General features: G+C 39.7%; 1 protein-coding gene across 1 annotated transcript in view; it reads left to right on the top strand.

Moving 5' to 3' along the window:
• Positions 1-24,757, top strand: part of aggf1 (angiogenic factor with G patch and FHA domains 1) — a 123,358-nt gene that overhangs the window by 35,357 nt on the left and 63,244 nt on the right. The window contains exons 9-10 of the mRNA XM_048258804.1: positions 16,121-16,172; positions 24,028-24,129. Coding sequence (XP_048114761.1) covers positions 16,121-16,172; positions 24,028-24,129 — 154 coding nt within the window. The remainder of the gene's footprint in view (positions 1-16,120; positions 16,173-24,027; positions 24,130-24,757) is intronic.

Raw genomic sequence — 24,757 nt, forward strand, 5'->3', positions numbered from 1 at the left:
TGGGAGATGTGTGTTGCCTATGCGGCCGCGTAAGCTGCAAAGCATTGCGTGAAACTGGGTGTGTCGCGGTTCTGCCTTTTCACACCGCGACACAGGTTTGTGGATATGAGTGTTGCGAATCGCATATTGTTACAGCCCTACCAGATACTTCAGCAACCTGCATATGTGTTTCACTCCCACCATCTCCCCCATCCTGTTTGTGATAGCCTTTGAGGTAATCCTCATTGGGGCCAGGAAGGTAGTTGGAGGTATCAAATTACCATCAGATGTGAGGCTTCCAAGCATCCTTCAAATGGCTCCTTGCACAATCAGGCTCCTCAAGCGTTTTGATGAACTTCTCACATGGGCAAGGATGAAGGTCAAGGCAGAAAAATCAAGAACTCTGTCGATAAGTAAAGGGATACCTCAAGTCCAGGACATCTTTGTCACAGGAGGGGAGCCCATTCCATGGCTGGATAAGAAACCTCTGCGAAGCTTGGGGAGGCAGTACATGGTAGACTTGACAGGCAGATGGGAAAGCTAGCCAAACATCAACTCGCTGGCGGACTGACTAAGATTGATATTGATTGCCTGGGAAGCACAAGGTGTGGTGTTACCAGCACATCCTGTAGCAACGTATCCTGTATCGCCTCATCAGAAGTCAGCAGAATGGATAGCCTTGCCAACAGCTACATACGTAAGTGGCTAGGCTTGCCCCGATGCTTTTCAGACGCAGGTCTCTTCGGCCTCTTTTGGCACTGACCCAGGGACGCTTCAGGTGGCACCATGATCAAATCCTGACAAAACTGGCTGAGATCCTGGAGAGCTGTAGTGTGGCAGCAAACCATTCACCGGCAACAGAAGAGCATGCCCTGGTAGGGTTTGTAAAGCCTGGCGGTACACACCAACCTCCTGCTCAGAAGAAGAGCATCATGCTCGCACCTGATAAAGAGTGGCAGATGTTGGCAGACCTCAAGAAGCAGCTGGTCTTTCCAAGAGAGATCATGACCACCACTCTCCGGCCAGACATAGTCATGTGGTCCACAGTGGCGAAGCGGGTCCTCATTGAACTAACCATCCCCTAGAGTATGACGGCAGCCCATGAAAGAAAGCACCTGTACTCCGAGCTAGCAGCGGAGTGCCAAGATGCTGGCTGTAAAGCAACTGTTCACCCTGTGGAGGTTGCTGAGCAACATTCCCATTGAGATTGGGCAAGATAATTTCTATCTGAACGATTTGGATACTTGGGAAACGAGACCATCTGTGAGCTTCTGAAATGTTCAATAAAGATACCAGGGTCACGATAGTGAAGCGAGGGGAAAAGAGAAGCTTTGTATATCTTTTCACTCCGTTAAGTGTTTATGTTGAAACCCAAAATGGACATTTTAATTCATCAAATGCTTAAAAAAACAAAAAACTATGGATTCCCAAGAGTCCAAGCTTTCAAATGGTGTATAATATTACTAAATTACATAACAATGTTTTTTTTTTTTTATTTGATTTGATTTATTTGGAATAAAGACATATCTAAGGGATAGAAAAAACAATCATGACAAAGTGCAAGCACTTATTTCCATCATGGTCCCTGATGTTACAAGACCGGACATATATCCACATAAAACAAAACAATTAACCCTTTAGGCGCCAGAGTTTTTTTTCTCGAAACGTTCAATTTTGACATTTTAATTTCAAAAGGCTATTTCTTAAAAGTGATGAGGGACTTTCTGTAAATTAGAGAAATATTAAGGATGACCCAAAGTTTATGTTGGGATTAAATTTTCCCATCTAATTTGCATATTATGACGTCATATGGTGGCGGCCATCTTGGATTATAGAATTTTCATGAAAAGTCACATGTTTGAATAATAAAATGCAGCACTTCTTTCCCCCAAAATGTCCCTCACCTTCTGTATGCTATATTGCACAATAATGAATGCTCAGGTAAATAGTTTGTTTACTACTTACTATGTAAATCCTTACTAATAAATGGCAGAAACAATGCATGTAGCGGTAGGCTGGCCTTTTGCTGTAGATATTTTCCATTTACTACATACAGTAGGCACTCTGATTCCATGTATGGGGCACATATTATTCATATGACACAAGACAAGACCTGTTTAGTTCAAAAGCTCACTTGCCAAGGCAAGCCATCAGGAGTGAGATGACGAGACAAGACGAGAGACGATGTTAGTATTTTTTTTCTTTTTGTTGTTTTTGTTGATTTTTTTTGTTGTTTTGTTTTAGCTGACAAAGACACACACACAAGGACACAAGGATCACAAGGACATCAACACACAAAAAAGAACACATATTGTACACTACTAAATGTGACCAGGCGTGGAATTGAGGGTCGCAAGTGCGTTTTGAGGCATTTTGAGTTCACAGATTCTGAAAGTGTAGGTTTTAAGCTTTCTAACAATGTCTTACACATGGAAATCCGATAACATTGGAAGAAGTTGTAGCCATTTTAAAGTATACACATCTCAAAGCTACAAGCTGAGAAATCAGCAAGCAAAGATTGGCTACTTTCTCCCTGAAACCATGGGAGGGGAACACAATGGTCCTCATTTGCATGACATTAAGATCAACCCTCCCCCCTGTCACGGTCACTGATCTGTCAGCCTGCAGTGCAGAGTGTGTTGTAGTGGTCTGAATAATGGTTAACCATTGCAGTTACTATGTGTGTTATTTGATGGATGATGAATTAGAAGATACTTTGTTGAAATGAAAATGATTTTATTACCAAACATGACAATATAAACATAATCACACACACATAATCACAGACAATGACAAGGCACCAGGTACCTAACCTGACTCTCGCCAGATGAATTTCGTTCCGCCTAGCTCCACTCACATCCATCTGGGATCGCTTCCGTTTGAGATTGATTTCGGCAACAGATTTTATGGTAGAGCCAATCAGGACGCAGGGCGGGAGTTTCATAGATGTGACATAGCGTAGAAGCGACTGTGAGACTGTTCTCAGCGTCACGGGTCTATTGAAGTAGCACGTCAATAGATGATGGACAAGTGGCTTATCCAAACATATGCAAGGATTTTTGATAAGGCCCAGCCTTCTGAAACACCTCTCCAATGGATCGATCCCAGATGGATGAGTGGAGCTAGGCGGAACGAAATTCATCTGGCGAGAGTCAGGTTACCAGGTACCTGCCATCAGTCAATACAAGACATTCACACATTATTCAAATGAATTGCCCATCGTAACTAGTCGTCATATGATGCTAATGACCCATCGAAACTATCTGTAATGGGTTACAGAACCAGCTAGTTGCAATGGATAAAGTAGTCTAAAACAAACATGAGATCACGTTTGCACACTTTTGGACACAAAACGCAAAGGTAACGCTTTAGAATAACATGTGCTTATTAGGTATTAACAGTGCATAATAAGCAGTTAACAATTCATTACTAACAGTTAGTTAACTGTTGTTATCCTTTAATAACATTAACTAACTGTTAACATGCACCTTGTAAGTGTTAATAAGCAGCCTTTTAAGTTACTTACAAGCATATTTGTTAACAGTTGTAAGTGTTAACAAGCAGCTTGTTAATGCTTGTTAATGGTGTATAAGACAAAGAGGTGGATAACTAATACGCTTATAAGACCTTTCTTACCTATTTGTAGTACATTTTGCAGCCCCCCAATCTAAAGTGAGGACCATGTAGCCTATAGTTCCACAAGCCCAACCTTCTATCTCTCTATATACTGTATCTCTCTATCTAGCTTGGTATCTCTCTATCTAGCTCTCTATCTAGCTTGGTTTAGCTGTGAGAAATGCACCTTCGAAATTGTTGCAGTGAGCAGGACTTGAACCCCGGTCTCCCGCGTCAGGGGACTTGCACTTCTTGCACTTTAATTTAATGTTTATTGTCTATGGCTATGTCTATAGTATGTCTATGTCTGTATTTAAAGTATGTCTATGTCTTCATGGGAAAGTAAGAAACGAAATTTCAATTCTTTGTATGACCAGTGCATGTAAAGAAATTGACAATAAAAGCCGACTTGACTTGACTTGACTTGACTTGACTTGACTTGAAGTACGTCTGTTTGCTTCGAGATGCCCAATTATTTGCATGTCCTGCAACTCTCTTTAGGCAGCCAGAGAATCCAAGCGGTAGGTAGGAGGTACATAACCTCTGGAGAAAGTTTGTGCACTGCAAAAAATGAATTCTAACCAAGTGTTATTGATCTTATATTAAGATTAAAAAATCTATTTGGTATTGTTTTTAGTATAAAAAGACGTACCTAGCGCCCTCTCAAAAGATCATTTTGACTTAATTTAAGAAGACTTTAACTTAGTCTTATCAAGACAAATTTGCTCAACGCACTGGCAGACAAATTTGCTTGTTTTTAGAACAAATTTGCTTAACGCACTGGCAGACAAATTTGCTTGTTTTCAAGATGAGATGTCTTAATTTCAAAAAATATTTGACTTATTTTAAGTCAAATGATTTCACAAGAAAGCGCTAGGTAAGTCTCTTTATACTGAAAACAATACCAACTAGTTTTTTTTATCTTGATATAAGATTAATAACACTTGGTTAGATTTTGTTAGATAAGCAGTTTTTGCAGTGTGACTACACAAACGTGTACCAAGGAGAGAGTTTTCCTTTCTTCTTCCATAACATTTGCAGTCAAAGTTACGGATTTTTTCCATTTCGCGGTCTTTATCCCCGTCAAATGTAACTGTGGAGATAGCATCTGATATCTTACGATCTAGCTCCTCTGCTGCCAGACCAAGAGATAAACAAACAGCATGCTGGTTCAGTATGAGTAGCCATTAGGTTACTTCTACACTGCAAAGCTGCTTTTCTAACAAAATCTAACCAAGTGTTATTAATCTTGTGTCGCTATTACAGTGTACCTACCTAATTAGGTACAGTGGTACAACCTGTGTAACAACATGTACCATCAGGTACTATCATTGTACTTGCATTATGTATTTGTGAGTACCTACATATAGTTGTTACAAAAACTAGTTGGTATTGTTTTCAGTATAAAGAGACTTACCTAGCTTTTTCTTGTGAAATCATTTGACTTAATTTTGTTTTAAAAATTACTTATTTTAAGACATCTCATCTTGAAAACAAGCAAATTTGTCTGCCAGTGCGTTAAGCAAATTTGTCCTAAAAACAAGCAAATTTGTCTGCCAGTGCGTTGAGAATTTGTCTTGATAAGACTCCTTAAATTAAGTCAAAATGATCTTTTGAGAGGGCGCTAGGTTAGTCTTTTCATACTAAAAACAATACCAAATAGATTTTTTAATCTTAATATAAGATCAATAACACTTGGTTAGAATTCATTTTTTGCAGTGATAGCATACAGCTGATTGGCCGACAGAACAAAAGAGTACTAATGGTCACGCCCAATTCAAACCAGTGGCGGCTGGTGGTATTTTTTTACTTGCCAAAGTTGGTGAGGTTGAATGTATGTGAAGACACATGATGACATTGAACTGTCTGCAATGGCATAAACAAAAGCTATGTTGTTTGATCAGTCAGAGAGCTCAGAGTAATTTGTTGAGAAATCAAGACCTGTTTACCACCATCTCAAAGTACAGGCCACAAATGGGGTGTAGTAGGCCTAAGACTGGACAAGACAGTAAACAAGGTTTATGTATTATTATTCAGTGTTTCCCACAGAATTGGATTCAATTTGTGGCGGTAGCTGACTTTGTAGTAGTGTATAGGTCTAATTGAGTGCCTGTCACTTTTTAAGACGTTTGAGGGAACCCTTGCAATTGTAACACAGTTGAAAGGCTGCTGATGTGTGGATGCAATTCATAACGTTTTCTACATAGTTAAAATAAAGGTTCGTACTTCTCCTTGGGACAAGCACTTTTGAATTTACATCGGGATTTTGCAAACATTCAGTGTCAGAGTCAATAAAATGAGCCCTTTAACGAAATTGACAAGCAGCTGTAAGTAGGCTAAGCATGCTAAATTCGACATCCAAACAGTATTCTAACGTTAGCTTTGAGATACTGCTTGATTTCATAACTTAACTTAGTATAGTCTCTTCAATGTAGCCTACTATGTTGTGATAAGACTTTAGCAGACTTCACTTCAATGCAGCAGTTTTGAACAAATTTGCGCAGCATGGTCACGATGCTAAAAAGTTTAATAGCAATTTAGCCAGATGTCTTCTATGCAATGCTTCTATGTGGCAACAACAATCCTTCAACAATAGTGAATATTTTGTTAAATGCACATGCAGAGGAGTGGCAGCGGGCTACGAGAGAGAGCGGGGCGGGGCAAGGAAAGGCTGCATGCGTAAAAAGCGCAGCTCAATGGCAATGCAAGGATTTTACCTTATATTTAATTTAAATTAAATTAAACATAGAATATTCATCTGTGGCGGCCGATTTTTATTTTGTGGCGCCCCGCCACAGATTAGTCAATGTATGGGAAACACTGATATTATTATTATTATTATTATAAGTTTGCATATTTTTGTTAGACATATTGCTTGCAAAGACTAGGCTATCTATGGTCATACCCCCAAAAAAGAACATCTCCACGTTAGCACTAATTAGTGACTAGGTAAGTCTCTATATACTGAAAACAATACCAACTATCATAACACCAACTACCATAACATAGGCTAATGTTATAACACATCAGTGAACTTATAGGATGGCTACGTTGAGAAGCTGCACTTTCTAATGCATAGCCTACTTGGAACAAGTTTAATCTTAACCGTAGCACCCACGAACTGTGTTCATTTCACAGGAAGTCTCTTGGTCTCCCCTCTACATTCACTCATCGGTCCTCATTTCAAAAAACTGTAAATTGCGGTCAACGATGTTCATCGCCTGAAACTTCCGTCGAATCCATCTTGCTAGGACTTCGCGAGTCACTGACGTTAGCTGTGGGGAGACTGCTAGCAAGCTTTCCCCCCTAGCTGATGTTAGAAAACACAGAGCTACACACAATACTTCTAAATAAAACGTTCTCCCCTACACAGAAAAAAATCCGATGTACCTTACAAAATGAATGTAAACAAACTATGTGAATGAGTTACACAATTCATAATGACACTCTAGTGAGGTCACAGAAGGCAACTGAAAAGTGATGGCAAGCTAATGGAGACAGTGATTGGCCAGAGTGTTGCGTCAATCATATTCAACGGCAGGAAGTGTGAAATTCTGCCCAACCGGTCACTGCTTCACGGGTGGGACTTATCTGCCATAAGGATCAATTGAAACGGAAAAAATCCACGAGCCGTCTGGGGTTTCACTCGATTTACATTGAAGTCAATGGGGAAAGATATCTATGGCAGTGAAGCAAAACGAAAAGTTGGTGAAGCAGTCTGATTCACTGTAATTCTCCGTTCCACAGCGGGTGACGATGGCGCTGTTGTCACTCACAGAATTGATTTCAGGAAAACAGTTCGTGTTAGTGACTGTATTTCTGTTTCAAAGCTGCTTCTGCTTCACCTGTAGCCTTATAGAAGCCTCCTCTGATTCAAACGCTGGTTTACTTCTTGAAACTTAACCAAAATATACACTTTTAAAGCAACCAATGATGTTATCTGAAACATGGAATTGCTTCTTTAGGACTTCAACTTGCACATTCTGCAAAAAAACGAAAATAACTCATTTTGAAAAAAAAAAACTTCAACGTCGTTTTTCGTGACTTGCGTCTCCCACGCCTGGTCACAAATGGTCACGGAAATAGATAGTAAATCAACAGTGTAAATCATTACTAATAAGGCCTACTAGGCCTACTGTCATTCTCATTGCGACTCCCCACCCTGCCTCTACGTTAATTGTCATAACTGTCCTATGATCACTTCGACCTCGTCTAACATACCCAGTAGCATTAGACAAAGGCTCCACCACGTCACTGTCGCCGCGATTGCGGAGAGGCACAAGGTCAGAAGACAAAGAAGCTAGCGCTAGATGGACATTACCACCAGCCTCGTTTGCCACACCACTAACACGCCTGCTAACTTCCCTATGAACAATCCTACCCCATAAAACTTTGTTCCACCACCAATAAGTAATCATAATGATGTGGTTATGATAACGTAAGGCCGTGCTGTGATTATAATAACAAACAGCGTAACTTAAATGTTCTAAATTAACGATTTCCAACCCCGGACAGCAAAAGAGTGTCAAATCGATGTTAATTGTTGGTCAGATTGATCAGTTTCCGTCAGACGCCCAAAATTCAACATCGATGGCATGAGTGGTGGTTGGTCTCTCAAAGTAGAGCGTCGAAAGTGTTCTATCTTGGAAGGGTTAATTATCATGGTATAGATGGGCTAAAAGACTGTAGACTGACGGGAATGTAGGCTACAAAACATCAAGTCATATTCATGCACAAGCCAACTACTATACAGTAACCTATACGATAGGCTACTGGAAGACATTAACCCTTAGAACCCGATTGGCTTAAACCCAAAAAACACACCCTTTCTTCTCTGTTACATTGCTCCGCGACTGTTCATCACAACGAGATAAAACCTTTATTTTATGACAGAGAAGAAGTGGGGCTTTCCAAAGAGAAACGATCAAGTATGAAAATTTAAAAAAATCATGAAATTAAATAAAATTGCATCATATTTAAAGTCTATACTTCTCGGCGTTCACCTGCGCACCCATTACTCTCGTTTGAATTACTTTCGCATGAACCCGGTGGATCGCATATATGGCAAGCATATCAGATGAAAGAGGAGAAACAGGGCTATCCATTGGTACCATGGATATCGATCTTTCTGGCTTATAAAACAGGCGAAGTGATTTGCAAAATATTAACGTCATGTACACAAACCAACGCTGCACACCCATTACTCTCGAGTAATTACTCGCGGACCCGTGATCGGATATATATGCCAATGTATGTTAGATGAAAGAGGAGACACAGAGCTATCATTTGATACCAAATACATCCTTCTGGGTTATAAAACAGACGAAGTGACAGCAAAATAATAACTTCATATAGCTGGACTTACCCCACGTTTTTGTCTGTTTTTGTGGCAAAGCATGTTTATAATCCAACGCTATCGTGTGTTTCTCTATGGCAAAACATGTTCATAATCCGGTTTTGAGATCCTAGCAAATTCCTGCATGGCATCCAATTCAAGGCTCACATTGCATCCCAATTTGTTCAACAAAGAAACACCTTTTTTGCCTTTACTTTGTTCATGGCAATGCAGTAAAAAGTTGAGAATCATCATGAGTGCATACACCATAGTCACACATGCTAACAGGCAAACTTGGGTCAAGTCGGGTCAGATCAGTTCGTGTCACAGATATGGAGCACAGAATGGTCATTTTTCATCGCTAAATAAAAAATGGCATTTATTTCCGTAAATCACACACAGCATATTTCTGTAAATTGCTCAGCCCCAGAGTATCCCTCCAACATGGCAATTATATTGCCCGTTTCAGGACAGTCTGCCCTACACACACATGAAATGCATGTAGAGCTATGAGCTTGCTGTGGTGAGATACAGGTCAAAATATAAGAATTTTTATAATATGATTTTTATATTTTAATTCTTTAAAAATCTAAATAAAATCAATGCTAGTACTAATACATGAAATGATGATCTGGATAGCCTAGACTCTGCTGAAAAAAACAATATATAATATGTGTGTGTGGCACTTACAATGACCAGAATAAATCCTTATGAATAAAGGTAGTGAAAATGCCCTAAAAACAGCTTAGGGTTCTAAGGGTTAAAGATAATTAGTTAATGTAGCTATAATGTTCCAAAATGTACCAGCAATGTAGTATAGCCTACAGGAATAAAATAATTCCAGCAACAGCCCTATTTATTTTGTGTTGTTTCAGTTGTCCTACAGTGATTAACATCTACTACAATCTAGGTAATTGAGCTCTTTACACATAGGCAAATTCAGTAACTGTTTGGTGATGCTGTCAGTTGAGCATTGTATAGTTTAAATGTAGCCTATTGAATCATTTTAAATGATGCTTTGAATTCAAGCAGAAACTCTATAATAATTGCTTGTATAGCCTAGGCTACTTGAATATGGAGATCATGTAATCCATGGCTGCCTACCTCTGATCAGACAGAGTGATAGCCAATGAGGCCTATCTCTTTCAGTGCTCCATGACAGTTGAAAATATGTGCATATAGGTAATGCAAAGATTTTGTATTTAATTAGGTGTGCCCGACCGATTTGAGGGCCGCTTAGGCAAAAATATGCCGGGGCCGATTTTTGGTCCCAGTCCGCCCCTGGTCGTGGATGATGTATGACATGTCTGCCATCTAGTGGAGTGGAGGTCGAAATATGACACCCTATTTGACAAAATCGGCAGTTTTATTCAGTGCCGCATCTTGTCGAGAAAACTCGACTGTGGCGCCTAGAGGGTTAAACATCATAAAAATAGACTATGAGAGGCTAAAAATATAAAAGAATCTTCCCTAACCCTACCTTTCTGTATTAAAGTGCAATGTGCATACATAAACAACACCAATGGTGCATACAATTGATTTAGAATTATTATTATTAAGTGTACTTGAAAAGCAGCACTTTGCACTTGCTTGAAAAGCAGCACTTTGACCAAGCCGAGTTCAACGCACCCTATGATGTCGATTTCTGCCATGATGGATTTTCCGCCATTTTGGATTTTTTCAAAAACCTTTAAAAAGTTTCACGCCTCACATAGTTTGTCCGATTTCCACGAAACTTAGCACATTACATCTTCAGACCAAGCTGCACAAAAGTTTATGATTCACGGTTCACGATATGTCACGATATGATTTATGGTTCACGATTTTTATCTTCGGAACTAAAACCGTTTGCCCGTAACAGCCAATCGAAATATGCGGCAAAGCCGCCAAACAGGAAGTGAGCTCATATCTCAGCAACCCTTTCATCTGTCATAACCAAACTTAGTGCATGGACTTATAACCCCATCAGTAGGGCACTCAAAAAATCTGGTGACCTTTGACCTCTAGGGGGCGCTGTAATTAGCAAAAATGCATTTTGGCCTGTAGCTGTTGATGTGTTTGGAATTAAAACATACTAGTGGTGTCTGGTAGTACTTTTGGATGTCCTTAGGCTGACCCAGGCCAACTTGTGATGTCAACATAATTGATTCGGCCACCATATTGGATTTAATCAAAAACACTAAAAAGTTTTCACAGGATTAATTTTCTGGAACAATTGACAAAAGCATTCGCCCGTAACAGCCATTTGAAATTGGTGGCGAAGCCGCCAAACAGGAAATTACCTTTAACTCAGCCAATCTTGGGTTGTTTGGCATGGAACATGCTGTGACTGCTTAATGCTATATGCCTGATGCAACCACATTGAGTTACATGGCAAATTTGGACTGCTGAACTGCACCTAGGCCCTTTGAGACAGAGACACCGTTCCAACTTTAAAACGTCCGGTCAGTACCGGTGTAAGTTGCTCGCGAAGATGACGTCAGGTGAGTGTCGTTGGTCCGCCATATCGGATTGAACGGAACGCCACGAAACTTGACGTACATTATCCTTGGACCAAGCCTCACAAAAGTTACCAGAAGGATTTTTGATTTTCGAAAGCGTTTGCCCGTCACAGCCAAACAAAATCGGGCGGGCGGTTCGAAATAGGAAGTCGCCCATATCTCAGGAACACTGTCACATATCGATACCAAATTTTGTATATGAACTTCGGGACTTCAATGTGAGGGTGCATAAGCTAAAAAAAAAAAAAAACATTCCATGAGTTTCCAGCATTTGGCAAACCACCCACGGGTATTTGGTAACTATCACCTTTCACCTATGCAGTTGTACTTCTATCACAATGCCTTCCAAGTATGCACAATGTCTCTGGCCAGCCTTGCCCAAACATCAAATCCTTGCTCAGCCATTGGTGTTTATGGACTTACGAACTGAAATGGTAAGGAGAACATTAGCTATTTATTGCTGACGTAGTACAGTTATTTCACATTGACGGTATTCAAATTAAATTTTTCATTATTGTTAAATATCATGATGGGAGAGTATTATTAAAAATGGCACAAGTATGCAAATTCATATGTTTACGGGCATTTAGGTTTTACTGTGTTTTGTTGTAAAGGCATTCTGGGCCATGTAATAAAGCAGTGGTCGTTCCATACGTATTAATATGAATAGGTGTTTCTGTAAGGGAACCTAGGGACAATAAACAGCTATCTCTGTTACAAAAACGAGCTGGTAATCGCTCATTGAAGAGGGAACTATGATAAGATTGTTTTCCTAAAAGCATGGAGTTGACTAAAGAATTAGCAGGAAATGTTAAATAAACCTGAACGCTAGGTGGCAACGTTGTATTACATTTCACTAAATTTCGTCCTTTATGAAAGTAAGTGTTTTATAGAGTTACAGACATAATGAGTCATGTTGTAGTGGTCAACATAAATGTGCCCCTTCTGTTATTAGAATGCTTAAGCGGAGACTAAGCATGCTAAGCAGAGATTTAACATCATTCATTTCTTGTGTGGATAGAAGCTATAGTTATGTCATAGGGAGGAGATGTTGCTGTATGGGATTTACTTAGTAACTTAGTGGGAGTAACTTTAGGACTCCTATTTTTTTTTTTTTTACTAAGGGTAATTCAGGAAGCATTTTAGCCCTAAAAGTAGCGCGAAAAAAGAGTCTGTGACAGCTTAAAAGAAGTCGTGAGGACTCCTAACTCACTAAGACCGATTCACAAACAATTTTTTTGTGGTGGCGTTGCGATGTTTTGAAATGCGTCTACAGGAGCTTCCAATCGCGAGGGAACAATTTTGCATTGTAGGCATAACTAAGGGATGCAGTAGGCCTAACACCACCACCCCAACAACCAAAACTAGCCTACTCATTGTCAACATGCACATTAAATGTAACATTTCATTGTGAATCAAATTAAAATGTTCTCCTCTTTGCAAACGTAGGCATAGGCGTATGGTGACAGATTAATTTAATAATGTTGCTGCGTGAATCACGGTAAGCACGAATGAAGTGGCCACTTCTTAATGGGACTCACTTTATGGAAGTAGGCTAAGTAAAATAGAGATGTTTCAAATAAGATAATTAGGATATGCCCGCTTGACAACGGCAGAGATAGAACTGGCCTTTGGCCATAGCAACCATCCATTTAGAACGACTGGCCTTCATAGCAACCAAAGATCTTAGCTGTGATTCATGTACAGTATGCATGCAATGTGATGCAAAGTATAGAAAGGTGATGAAATATACAGAGACAGGTCAAGATATATAGTGCAATGTAGACAGTAGTATACAGTTGATTTACAGAAGGTGGTTTAGAGTAATATGAATTAAATATAAATATGTGCAGTGTATTAGCAGTTACCTCATACAATAAGTAGAATAATGTATGTAGATGTAGCAGTAACACAATAATAGTAGAAATAATAATATAGATATATGCAGTGTATTAACAGAATCTAATACAACAGAATAAATATGGATATTCAATATGACAAATATATAACAGATATGTACATAACATACAGCTATGTGCAGTGTGGAAACAGTGTTATTGCAGAAACAACATTATAAGAGTAGTAAGAATAAGTCTATGTGCAGGATGAATAGTATGAAGATCAGTAGAATAACTATGTATAAATGTAATTACAGTAGGCCTATGTACATTGTAAATAAATAGAAAACTATGGGTGAGAGGGATAAATTAATTTTATTTAATCGTAAAAGTAAATCGCATTAAATTAAATTGCAATTAAAAATCTTTCCAGTAGGCTTTAATGACACGCAAAAAGTACAACCAAAGCTGAGCTTGATCAACTAGAACGTCTAAAGAACCAGAACTTGAGTGTAGTTTTTTGCTGGGTCCCAGGCCATGTTGGTCTGAGGGGAAAATGAGAAAGCGGACAGTGCTGCTAAGCAAGCCCTCAATGAAGAAGTCACAGAATGTCTAATCCCTGCCCCAGACCTTAAACCTATACTGAACTCTTACATCACAGATAAGTGGCAATCTGAATGGGATTAATGTACCAACAACAAGCAAGGAATGTGAATTTTGGCACGTTTTCATGATCCACTGGGTCGTTATGGGCCACACAAAATACGATGTTGCAAAAATGACTCCTATTGTGGCTATTAGAGACATGCGTTCATGAGTATCCAGCTACATTTAATGAGTTAAGTAAAATACATTCACACACACAAAAAAACATCACTAATGTTGTGGACATTCCTTTATTCTGAGATACATCAATAGGGTCTCAAAACATTCCCAAACAGACATAAGGTCTTTATAGAGCAAATCCATATAGATTATTTGTCAAATAAACCAGTAAAACAGAATTAGGGGATGGAATATATAACATTCACACTCATAGCTCATATTAAAATAAATCAGTGAAAAAGTATCCTGACAAACAAGCAGCATTTTAATGCCTTAGTCATATTTCATAATTTCAAAATTTTCTCTAGGTTACCTGATAGCCAAGTTTGAGAGGTGCAAGACGCGTGACATTATTTATTTTTTCAGCCAATCAGTGCTGTTGGTTTATTTTATTGATTTGATCTTAGTCATAGAAGCTAAATTCGAAGGCAGGCCACAGGTAAAATCCAACGAACCGCATTCACCCCGCAAGCCAATAGTTGAATAGCCCTCTCCTAGAGCTTTTGAGGTATTGCCACTGCTCCAACACTGAAAGGCACTGTTAGAATGCTTGGATCAAGCCAGGTTCAGCATAGCGTATGCCACTGTCTGCTCACGTTGGTGACCGGACCAGGGCAAGCACACTTTCGCAGGTTCCGCCGGAAATGCAGTCTAGTTGTTGTTGTTGTTGTTATTATTATTATTATTATTATTATTATTAATAATAATAATAATAATAATAATAATAATAAAATAACTGGATCTGGTATTGGAAAATTAAGCAGATCCATAGGCCGATCCGTTCACTTCAATTGGTGGTCCGGAAATTTCATGGACTGAGCATTGACGCACAGGCAATGAGCAACCAGCTAGATAATAATCTCATGAGTATATTTCGATTTTTGAGGATTTCAGGAAACGATAAATGATCAGGGTTCCCACGGGTCATGAAATTGGAAAGTCTATTCCAGACATGGAAAGTCAGGTAATTTTATATTCTTGGGTGGAAAGTCATGGAATATCAGGGAATTTTGTTGTAGCAGTTTAACATTTACTTGCCAAAATACATTAATAAAAGATTTCCACAGAAAACTGGTGTATATCTGGTTATTAGCTTTAGTGTTTGTTTGAGTAGCACAACTTTGTTTATTCAATGCCCATTTATTCATCTCCCGCTCTAGTCATTGGTCGGTGTATTGTACCATTCATTATATAGTAAGTCATGAAAATTAATTGTTTTATCAGGGAAAGTCAGGGAATAGTCATGGAGTGGGAACCCTGAATGATAAATCAGCTGATATTCATTTTTAACAAACACAATGTAGAAATTTACTCTAATATTCAGTATATTGAAACGTCTTATTCATATTGTACACCCAAGTCTGTGATGACTTTTTCTCCATGTGCCCGACTTCCATCAAACTGCGCCCATGGATGTATCAATGAACAAATATAAGCGTGGTCTGGCGCTTGATCTAAAAATCTCTACCTTGCACCCACTAAAAATCATTACGCCACCGACCAAGAAAAACCTGGTCTATAGCAAAAAGCACATATAAAGCACAGGGGTAAAGACACACTGTCACGAAATATAAGTAGCCCTAACAACAATGGCAATGACTGATTTTCAGGATGAATAAGCTATCTGTAGGATTTTTATTCATTTAGTCATTTGAACAATATTAGGGTACATTATTGGGGTACATTTTCCCTTTTTTCAGGGTAGTGAAAGTAGATAACTTTCTGTTTCGTTTTGATCTGTTTTGTCATTGCTTTTGAAAGTTCATTTCAGTTCAGTTTGCCTATAAGTTCAAAGTACTAGTACTAGTGGATGCATTGATTGTTAAAATACCGACTTGCTGTTTGATGTTGCGTTGCTGGCTCTTAAAGGAAATGGCATTTGAAAGTCTCATTGCTTTAAAGGATGTAATGCCCAAAAACGGCATTCCATTGCAGAGGACAGGATTGGTAACTATTCATGTAAATCTTTGCTTAAGACTCAAGAAATTACATGCATTTTTAATGTGTGTGCTTAACAATTTATACAGGGAAAAGGACCTGGATCATGCGATTCGAATACCAGAGGCTGAAGTGAGCAAAGTAAGTGATGCTTATTGGGTCATGTATACATATTATTAGCTATCTTCAAACCTGGGAATCACATCCAAATGTTATCTTTCCCACAGAATTGGATTCAATTTGTGGCAGTAGCTGACTTAGACAACGGGGGGTGGGGGGCGTGGCGCTTCTTGGTAGTGTATAGGTCTAATTGAGTGCCTGTCACTTTAAGACGTTCGTGAGGGAACCCTTGCAATTGTAACACAGTTAAAAGGCTGCTGATGTGTGGATGCAATTCATAAAATTTTCTACATAGTTAAAATAAAGGTTTGTACTTATCCTTGGGACAAGCACTTTTGAATTTTGGAACACTTTTCCATTTACATCGGGATTTTGTAAACATTCAGTGTCAGAGTAAATAAAATGAGCCCTTCAACGAAATTGACAAGCAGCTGTAAGTAGGCTAAGCATGCTGAATTCGACATCCAAACAGTATTCTAACGTTAGCTTTGAGATACTGATATTTAGCCAGACGTCTATGCAATGCTTCTATGTGGCAACAACAATCGTGAATATTTTGTTAAATGCACATACATGCAGAGGAGGGGCAGCGGGCTACGAGAGAGAGCGGGGCGGGGCAAGGAAAGGATTTTGTGGCGCCCGCCACAGATTAGTCAATGTTTGGGAAACACTGATTAGGTCTGTATCTATAATAGTTTTGAAACTACAGCTTTTTAAAATTTGAATTTTATGCATTTTGTGGAAGCAGCCAATAACGTGATCATGTTGGCCTTTTTCAATGAATTTGCATTGAAGGTATCTACTATCTACATAAGAGTGACATGACACTCATAACCCTAACCCTAACTTGTCATGAAAAAAAATGAATGACACTAACCCTAACTTGTCATGACAATAACCAAATAACACTTCACAGAAGTGAGTGACAGAAGCGTTATGTCATAAACGTTTATGACTTGTTTGTAATGTTGATGACACATTTATGACGGTGTCATCCTTTTCATAACTTGCCAATAACGCAGTAACATTTCTGAACCATAACATTTAGCTTTTTGCCGTAGTGTTTTTACATTATTATCACCCAGACAGAAGAAATACTCTTTTCTGATTAGCTGTCTTCAGTCGGCTTCTTTTTAAACGGAACTGCTTTTTTCCTTTGCATGCTATAAAGGCTTATTACACGTCCTTCGCACTACTTGTGTAGCGCACGCATTCTCCGACCTGTCACCTGTCACTCATCATCGGAAGAGAGGTGTTTAGAATTCCCACATTAAAATAGTCAGCCAATCAAGGTGGTCACTTCAGTCAAGCTCGTGCATGAGTAATGATGTCATCCATAGGCACGAAGACTCACTCCTAGTTTAGGAGTTGTCTATAAGGCTTTGTGAATAACTTTTAAGAGAAAACTCCAAGCTAAAATCTTTAAGTGCGATTTAGGAGTAGCCTACTCTTAGTAGTAAGATAAACGCCTTTGTGAATAGCCTACGGCCCCAGTTATTCATCATCTTCCGTCCTTATGTAGCGCACGCATTCTGAGACCTGTCACCTGTCACTCATCATCGTAAGGGAGGTGTTTGGAATCATGCCCAAGTTACAATCATCAGCCAATCAAGGTGGTCACGCTTGCCCATTTACCCAAATTAATGGTCGAATATTACTGATGATCATTGTTATTTAAGAACATGCAATGTGCGTAGGGTACCAAAAACATCTTGCTCGTAAAAAAGCATCATAACGCACATTATGGCGGGTCTGTTATTTACTGTAGGCTGCGCAAACCACAGACCTTTATTTTGGGCATTCATTCATTCATTCAACCTTTATTTATTCTCGGAGGGTCATTGAGGGAAGCCCTCATTTTCAATGAAGCCGAGATTACAGAAGCGAAGCAAAGCGCTCCACAAACAAGACAACATTCAAGGCCTTCTGTTGAAGAATTTTATATAAAGCCTGCGCTAACAGTAATCCTCCTGCCCCTGATAGGCCTACCACAGCTGTGGATAGTGTGGAATGTTCAAGTAATAACACAATCCAATGTGTGTCTCAATTGTCCCCCGCTGACCACCTCACACATTTCTCTAGATTTTGCAATGAACTTACATGACACAATGCCATATAATATGCCAGTTTTTCACAGAATAATGTTTGTAATGATACCAGGTAGGCCTACGTTTAACAGTAACAAGTGTAATGAGCTATTCATTGTCGAAGGTGCATGGTGAAGTGAAATTCTTACTTTGGAAAACAAACATTTGCCGATATCATCACCGATCATCAGAATATTGCAACAGATTCTGTGTTCTAGACTGCAGGTAACTTGTTAAGCCAGTGGTTCTCAAACTTTTATTTCATTCCCCACTTTGATCAAGGGTCATGACTGATGATAGTGGAGATAACGTGTTATCCCGAGGCTTTTGCAAGTCAGCATCTTCGACAAATATAAGTTTTCGATGTCCCAAACGGAGAGCCATACTTTATTGTTTTTAACGATCTCTATGCTACTCACAAAAATGTAGGCATGGGGACATGATGAAGTAGGCTATCCAACTGTCGTGTGTTAAATTATTGTGATTACGAGCCAGTGGTTTTCAAACCTTATGCGTGACTCGGACATCTAACTAAATGCAACAGGCTCATATTGTCCTCACATTCGCAAAATGAGGACCAGTGTTTTGTCAAATTGCAAATAGCTATTCGTTTTAACGATTTTTTTATGATAGTATGAAGTGCTTTTTGTATAGGCTATCTTAATCTTGGAATATGGGGAGGGAAGTGGCGCGTCTGCAGTCAGCCAAATATGAATGTAATTCTGCGGCATAAAGCAGATGTATTTGTTTATTGTACATAAAAATAAAAATGACATGTCAAGCAGTCAATTGACTACATTACAGTCAAGAAGTAGGGCAAATTAAGACACTGTTTTGATTTGCGTAGTTGCGTTACCCCCAACACCAATAACCAGTGGTGGAATGTAACGAAGTACAAATACTTCGTTACTGTACTTAAGTAAATTTTCCACGTATTTGTACTTTACTTAAGTAAAATTTATAGTGCATACTTTTGACTTTTACTTCGTTACATTTTACAGCAATTATCTGTACTTTTACTCCGCTACATTTCTACAACACCATCGTTCCTTTTTACGATACATTTTATGATCAGTTTTTTTTTTTCTCTCTGACAAACACGTTTGTTTTACCGGGGTTTGCTACCAAAGATTCTGGAGCTTTCGTGCATTCTTAGAAACATAAGCTTCTAGTCTAGACCAGGCAAAGCGTGAGCTTGTAGCCATCTGCATTCGGTAGGCTATATTCACCAGACCCATGGCTACACTGTACATGCAACTGTGTTCTGTGCCTTTCTCTGTCTGTTATCTGCAGTGTTAGGGCCTCCTCTCCGATGAGATTGCTATCCGCGGATCAGCGAAGTTACAGGCTATGCCCATGCTTCTGTCACACGTCTGATCATTTGCGGCACAAATGAATGGTAGACTATTAATGAACCGGTGGCCGGAAAAAATGTAACATTTTCCAGATTAGGAAATATTCCTTAATTGTGTGTGATTAAATAAAGATGCATAGCCTAAAATTGGGGGGTAGTAACGTGAGCGCTCATTCAATGTCTATGCGTCTGTGCAAGTGAAACTGAACTTAATCATAAAGACACCTTTCTCAGCAACTTTTCTGTTCAATCAGCATAATTGGTATTACGATCCACCCGACGTTTCCCTTGTCTACCCCGTTAAACTTCAGGCTCTCGTGTTTTGCTGAATGATATTACTCAGCAGATCACCCTAGTAGATAACCAGAATGACAGTCTCTAGAATTGTAGGTTAGAATGTAAACTGGGCCACAGATGGTAAGCACAATTGCATTAACTTAAAACTATCTAGTCGAGTATAACCTAAAACTAGCTTAATTAAAATGCCACAGCCCATACTGATTTTTCCTTTTAGAATATAGATATTAAGAGAATAAATCAGTATGCAAATACTTTTACTTTTAATACTTAAAGTACATTTAAAAGCAGGTACTTTTTACTTTTACTTTAGTAGGGTTGTCATTGTGGTACTTTTACTTTTACTAAAGTAAATATTTCTCTGTGTATTTGTACTTTTACTTAAGTACTGAGGTTCAGTACTTCCTCCACCACTGCCAATAACATAGACAGCAAATTAAGATATTTTTTCGTTTTGTGGAGCGGCACCGGTAGGCTATCAAAAGCAGATTTCGATTTTCGCTACCACCGTGTAGTCAAGCCTTAAGCCATACCCAAGTAGCCTTAATCGAGGTAATGTTTAATTACGATTTATTTTGTTATTGAATTCGTAGGCTGGGATTCCTCTCGGTAACAATTACGTTTAAAGGTAGCCTAGCCTCCTGCTAGGGGCGGCAGTCAGGCTACTGACAGGGCGATGTACAGTGGCAGAGCGACGCACAGTGGCTGAAAGTGGTACTAAAGCTTCACGCAGCTTCACGCCTCGTAATGCGCGACTGAAGTGGCCATTTGAAAGCGATGCCCACTGTAGTTCCCAATAGAAGACCCAATAACATACACATACAACAAGCAGGATTGCAAAATGGAAGTCAATATGAATCCAATAGAAAAATAAGAATAAAGATCCTATACACTAGACAATAAGAATAAAGATACTATAAAAAAGATACTAAATAACAAACAAGGTCCACATAAATGTGCTGAGGCTGTGTGATAAGGGTGACAGGGCAGGGACTGACCCTGTGGTACAGGAGAGTTCAGGTATTATTTGGTAAAGTGCAAAAAAGTAAGGCAAGACAGTGCAGTTTTAAGTCAGTAGACTTTGGAGGCAACACAATAAGTCAGAACTAGAGTTAAGTGAATTTAGTCCAGGCTGTTGGAGGTAGGGAGAGGCTGTGCATAAAGGCTAACATAGCAACCAAGAGGCTGTGAAGGAGAGTCCAATTATTTGGTGAGATCACATCTGCATATTCTTCTGTGCACTCTTCTGTGCTGTGACCCTTGGCGCTGGGCATGTGATGTCTTTTGCCTCATCAGCACAGAAAGGCCTGATTTTTTCATGCAGATAGGTCTGCCTGTCAATGTTCAGTCCAGGTGGGACCAGGACAGGAAGACTGTCAACAGGGGCAGAACCACTGAATTGTGCAGTAACTGAAATTCCACAGGTTCTGCATCACCGTGAGTTCTCGCAAGCACCACACCAGGTCTCTTGGCATCAAAGCTGTGACAGAAGAAGCACATAAGAAGACATTATGTAGCAAGACATTTTATGCATAAGGAATTTTGTTTTATATGTACACAATGTTAAAGTTTAAATATACATACCTGAAGTGCTGATAACTCTTGATCTGTGGGAGCCTTCGGAAGTAGGGACTCGGATGTTTCTGCCAATCAAAGGTCTTGACTAACACACTGCCATCTGCCATTCCAACAAGCTGTGGAATGTTGTAGTGACTCTCAGGAGAGCTGTTTTCCACTACCTCAGCGATGTCTGCCAAAGTGTTGACTCTGGTCTTCATGTATCCTTGCTTGACTAGTCCAAAGCCACAGTCAGGGGAAAATTTGGTGTGGCCAGCAATAAGGAAGTGGATGTCAATGTTGTTGTGAAGCTTGTGCCCAACCCGCCAGGCAGCGTACCAGAGCATGAAGTTGTTTTTGTTTTGCCCGCTGCAGTTGTCACAATGAAGATCCACATCTGTTTCTCCAACTCCAAAGTTGCTGAAGAAATGATGCTAACGACAGGCCTACGTTAGCTAAGTTTCTAACACACGAACTAAACGAACATGAAATCACATTTGCACATACATAATATGGTGCCAACAATTATGCAAACGACATTAGGCCTACTGAGCTAGCTAAAAACAATGTATAAGAAAAAGTATGAAAACTAACTAGGAAAATAGTCTATAAAACCACTTTGAATGGACACAAAACGCAAAGTAGATAACTTACCCCATAAGAAACATAAAGGTGTTCCTGCAGACATCAGTGCCTCCAATGCAATAAGTCATCCGGGCACACTTTCTTTTTTTCGGGAGCTTTTTGGTTGATGTTGTCATCTCTGAAGTACGTCTGTTTGCTTCGAGAGGCCCAATTATTCGCATGTCCTGCCACTCTCTTTTGGCAGCCAGAGAATCCAAGCGTATGTTGTACATAACCTCTGGAGAAAGTTTGTGACTACACGAATGTGTACCAAGGAGAGAGTTTTCCTTTCTTTTTCCATAACATTTGCAGTCAAAGTTACAGATTTTTTTCCATTTCGCGGTCTTTATCCCCGTCAAATGTAACTGTGGAGATAGCATCTGATATCTTACGATCTAGCTCCTCTGCTGCCAGACCGAGAGATTCTTCCTCGTTGTAATTATCTTCGGCTAAGTTCAGCTCTAGATTAGGGATGTTCTCAAATGTAATGCAGTCGCCTTCATCATCAGAGGGCTCTTCGCAGAAGTACTTCCATACATCTGTATTGCTGCAACCACGATTCAGCTCATCTACAATCCGCTGTGCTTTGTCCATCTCCATTCCAATTGTAAACAAACAGCATGCTGGTTCAGTATAAGTAGCCATGAGGTTACTTCTAGCATACAGCTGATTGGCTGACAGAACAAAAGAGCACTAATAGTCACGCCCAATTCAAACGCTGGTTTACTTCCTGAAACTTAACCATTTTCAAAAACAAAATATACACTTTTAAAGCAACCAATGCTGTTATCTGAAACGTGGAATTGCTTCTTTAGGACTTCAACTTGCACATTGTGCAAAAAAACGAAAAATAACAAATTTTGGAAAAAAAAAAACTTCAAAGTCGTTTTTCGCGACTTGCGTCTCTGCGACTTGAGCCTGGTTTTTCCGTGTCTGGTCACATATTTGCAGCGAAGTCGCCAAATAGGAAGTGAGCTCATATCTCAGCAACTCTTTCATGTGTCAAAACCAAACTTAGTACATGTTCCTCAGACCCCATCGGGAGGACGCTCAAAAAATTTGGTCACCTTTGACCTCTAGGGGGCTCTGTAATTGGCAAAAATGCATTTTGGCCTGTAGTTGCTGATGTGTATTATTCTGCAATGGAAGTCAATGGCAGCCCATAGAACCATCTGGTAAAAAGTTGTACAATTTGGCACACTGATTGCGGAAAGTCCAATAATTAATTTCACCAAATTTAATGCTGGCACCTTGAGCGCTCTAGCGCCACCAACAGGCCAAAGTTGGACGTGCATTCACGCACGTATCTTTTGACCCGTTGACCCGATTATCAAAATGAGGTATCGTTGGAATCCTTGGACCAAGCAGAGTTCAACGCACCCTATGACGTAAATTTTTGACCTCTATGTTTAAATCACAGCAAGTGTGATCATATCTCAGTCGATCTTTTATTTTTGATGTGAAACTGATGACCGCAATTTCCATCCAGTTCATTCTAATTCGTGCATGCAAGGGCGGGGCGGGAAGGGACGGGCAGGGGCGATTGGGGGCTGGCTGGGGAGGGGGCCCATTAAATCAGTTATGTTTTGATGCGAAATTTGACCTTGTAACTCAACCTTGTAACAACTCAATCTTGGGTTGTTTGGCATTGAACTTGCTGTGACTGATGCCTGATGCAACAGCATTGAGTTACATGGCACATCTGGACTGCTGAACTGTCTGCTTGGCCCCCTCATTGCTGCTTGTACCTATATTTCAACATGTGTTTGCTATATGGGCTGTTTTGTGCAGGTTCATTCAGTCTCACATACCAGAAACTATATACTGCCTTCCGTTCACAATTTGTGCAGTATAGATTTTGTATGCTTCCTGTCATAATTATGACGTAAGTGAAAAGAAGCTATAAAACCATTTGTGTGTTTGAAAAGTCTTCCTTGTTCTTCTTGTTTTGTTTCAGTCACATGCTGAGGTATACTTTGACTCTGACCAGCAATGCTACATGCTGGTTGATCTAGGGAGTCAGAATGGAACCGTCGTCAATGGCAACAGAATATTTCAGGTAAGTTGCAACTCTTGCACTGAATTAGTAGAGAAATGTGTTGTAGCAAGCTTCTCTGTTGATATTTCTCAAAATTTGTCGTATACAGTTTTTGCCAGTTCCAGACTACAAAACCAATCCACAATTTAATGTCCTTAAATAATATAAATTGTGCAATTTTGCTAGTTACTGTTATCTTTTGACTAACATTCTCCAAAAAAAAAGGACAGTATGGTAACTATGGTGCTCAGACTGGGAAGTGCCCTTGCTCTGATACTAGAGCTTTCAAATGGCAAAGCTTCGACAGCAGGGGAGACTTGCCCCTGTTTGACAGAGCTTATGGGCCAAGGTAGGAGGCTACCACCACCTCAATATGTGGCATAGTGATGAGTAGGGTTGGGCACCGAAACACGGTTCTAATATGGCACCGGTGCCGACGCAAACGGAAGTAACTGCATCGAATAACAACGTGGATTTCGGTGCCTCATTTCGGTGCTTAAATCGCTTTTTTTTATATACAAGGTATCACTGCATGTCATGCGCCATCTCTAACGTCTTGCTCTGATAGCAACACATCCAGATACAGTTAGCTAACATAAACACTGGCTGGATGTATAAACAGAGGGGTGCACCACATAGGCGAGTGAAC

This window comes from Alosa alosa, chromosome 12 (assembly GCF_017589495.1).
Source record: "Alosa alosa isolate M-15738 ecotype Scorff River chromosome 12, AALO_Geno_1.1, whole genome shotgun sequence".
Classification (NCBI taxonomy): Eukaryota; Metazoa; Chordata; class Actinopteri; order Clupeiformes; family Clupeidae; genus Alosa; species Alosa alosa.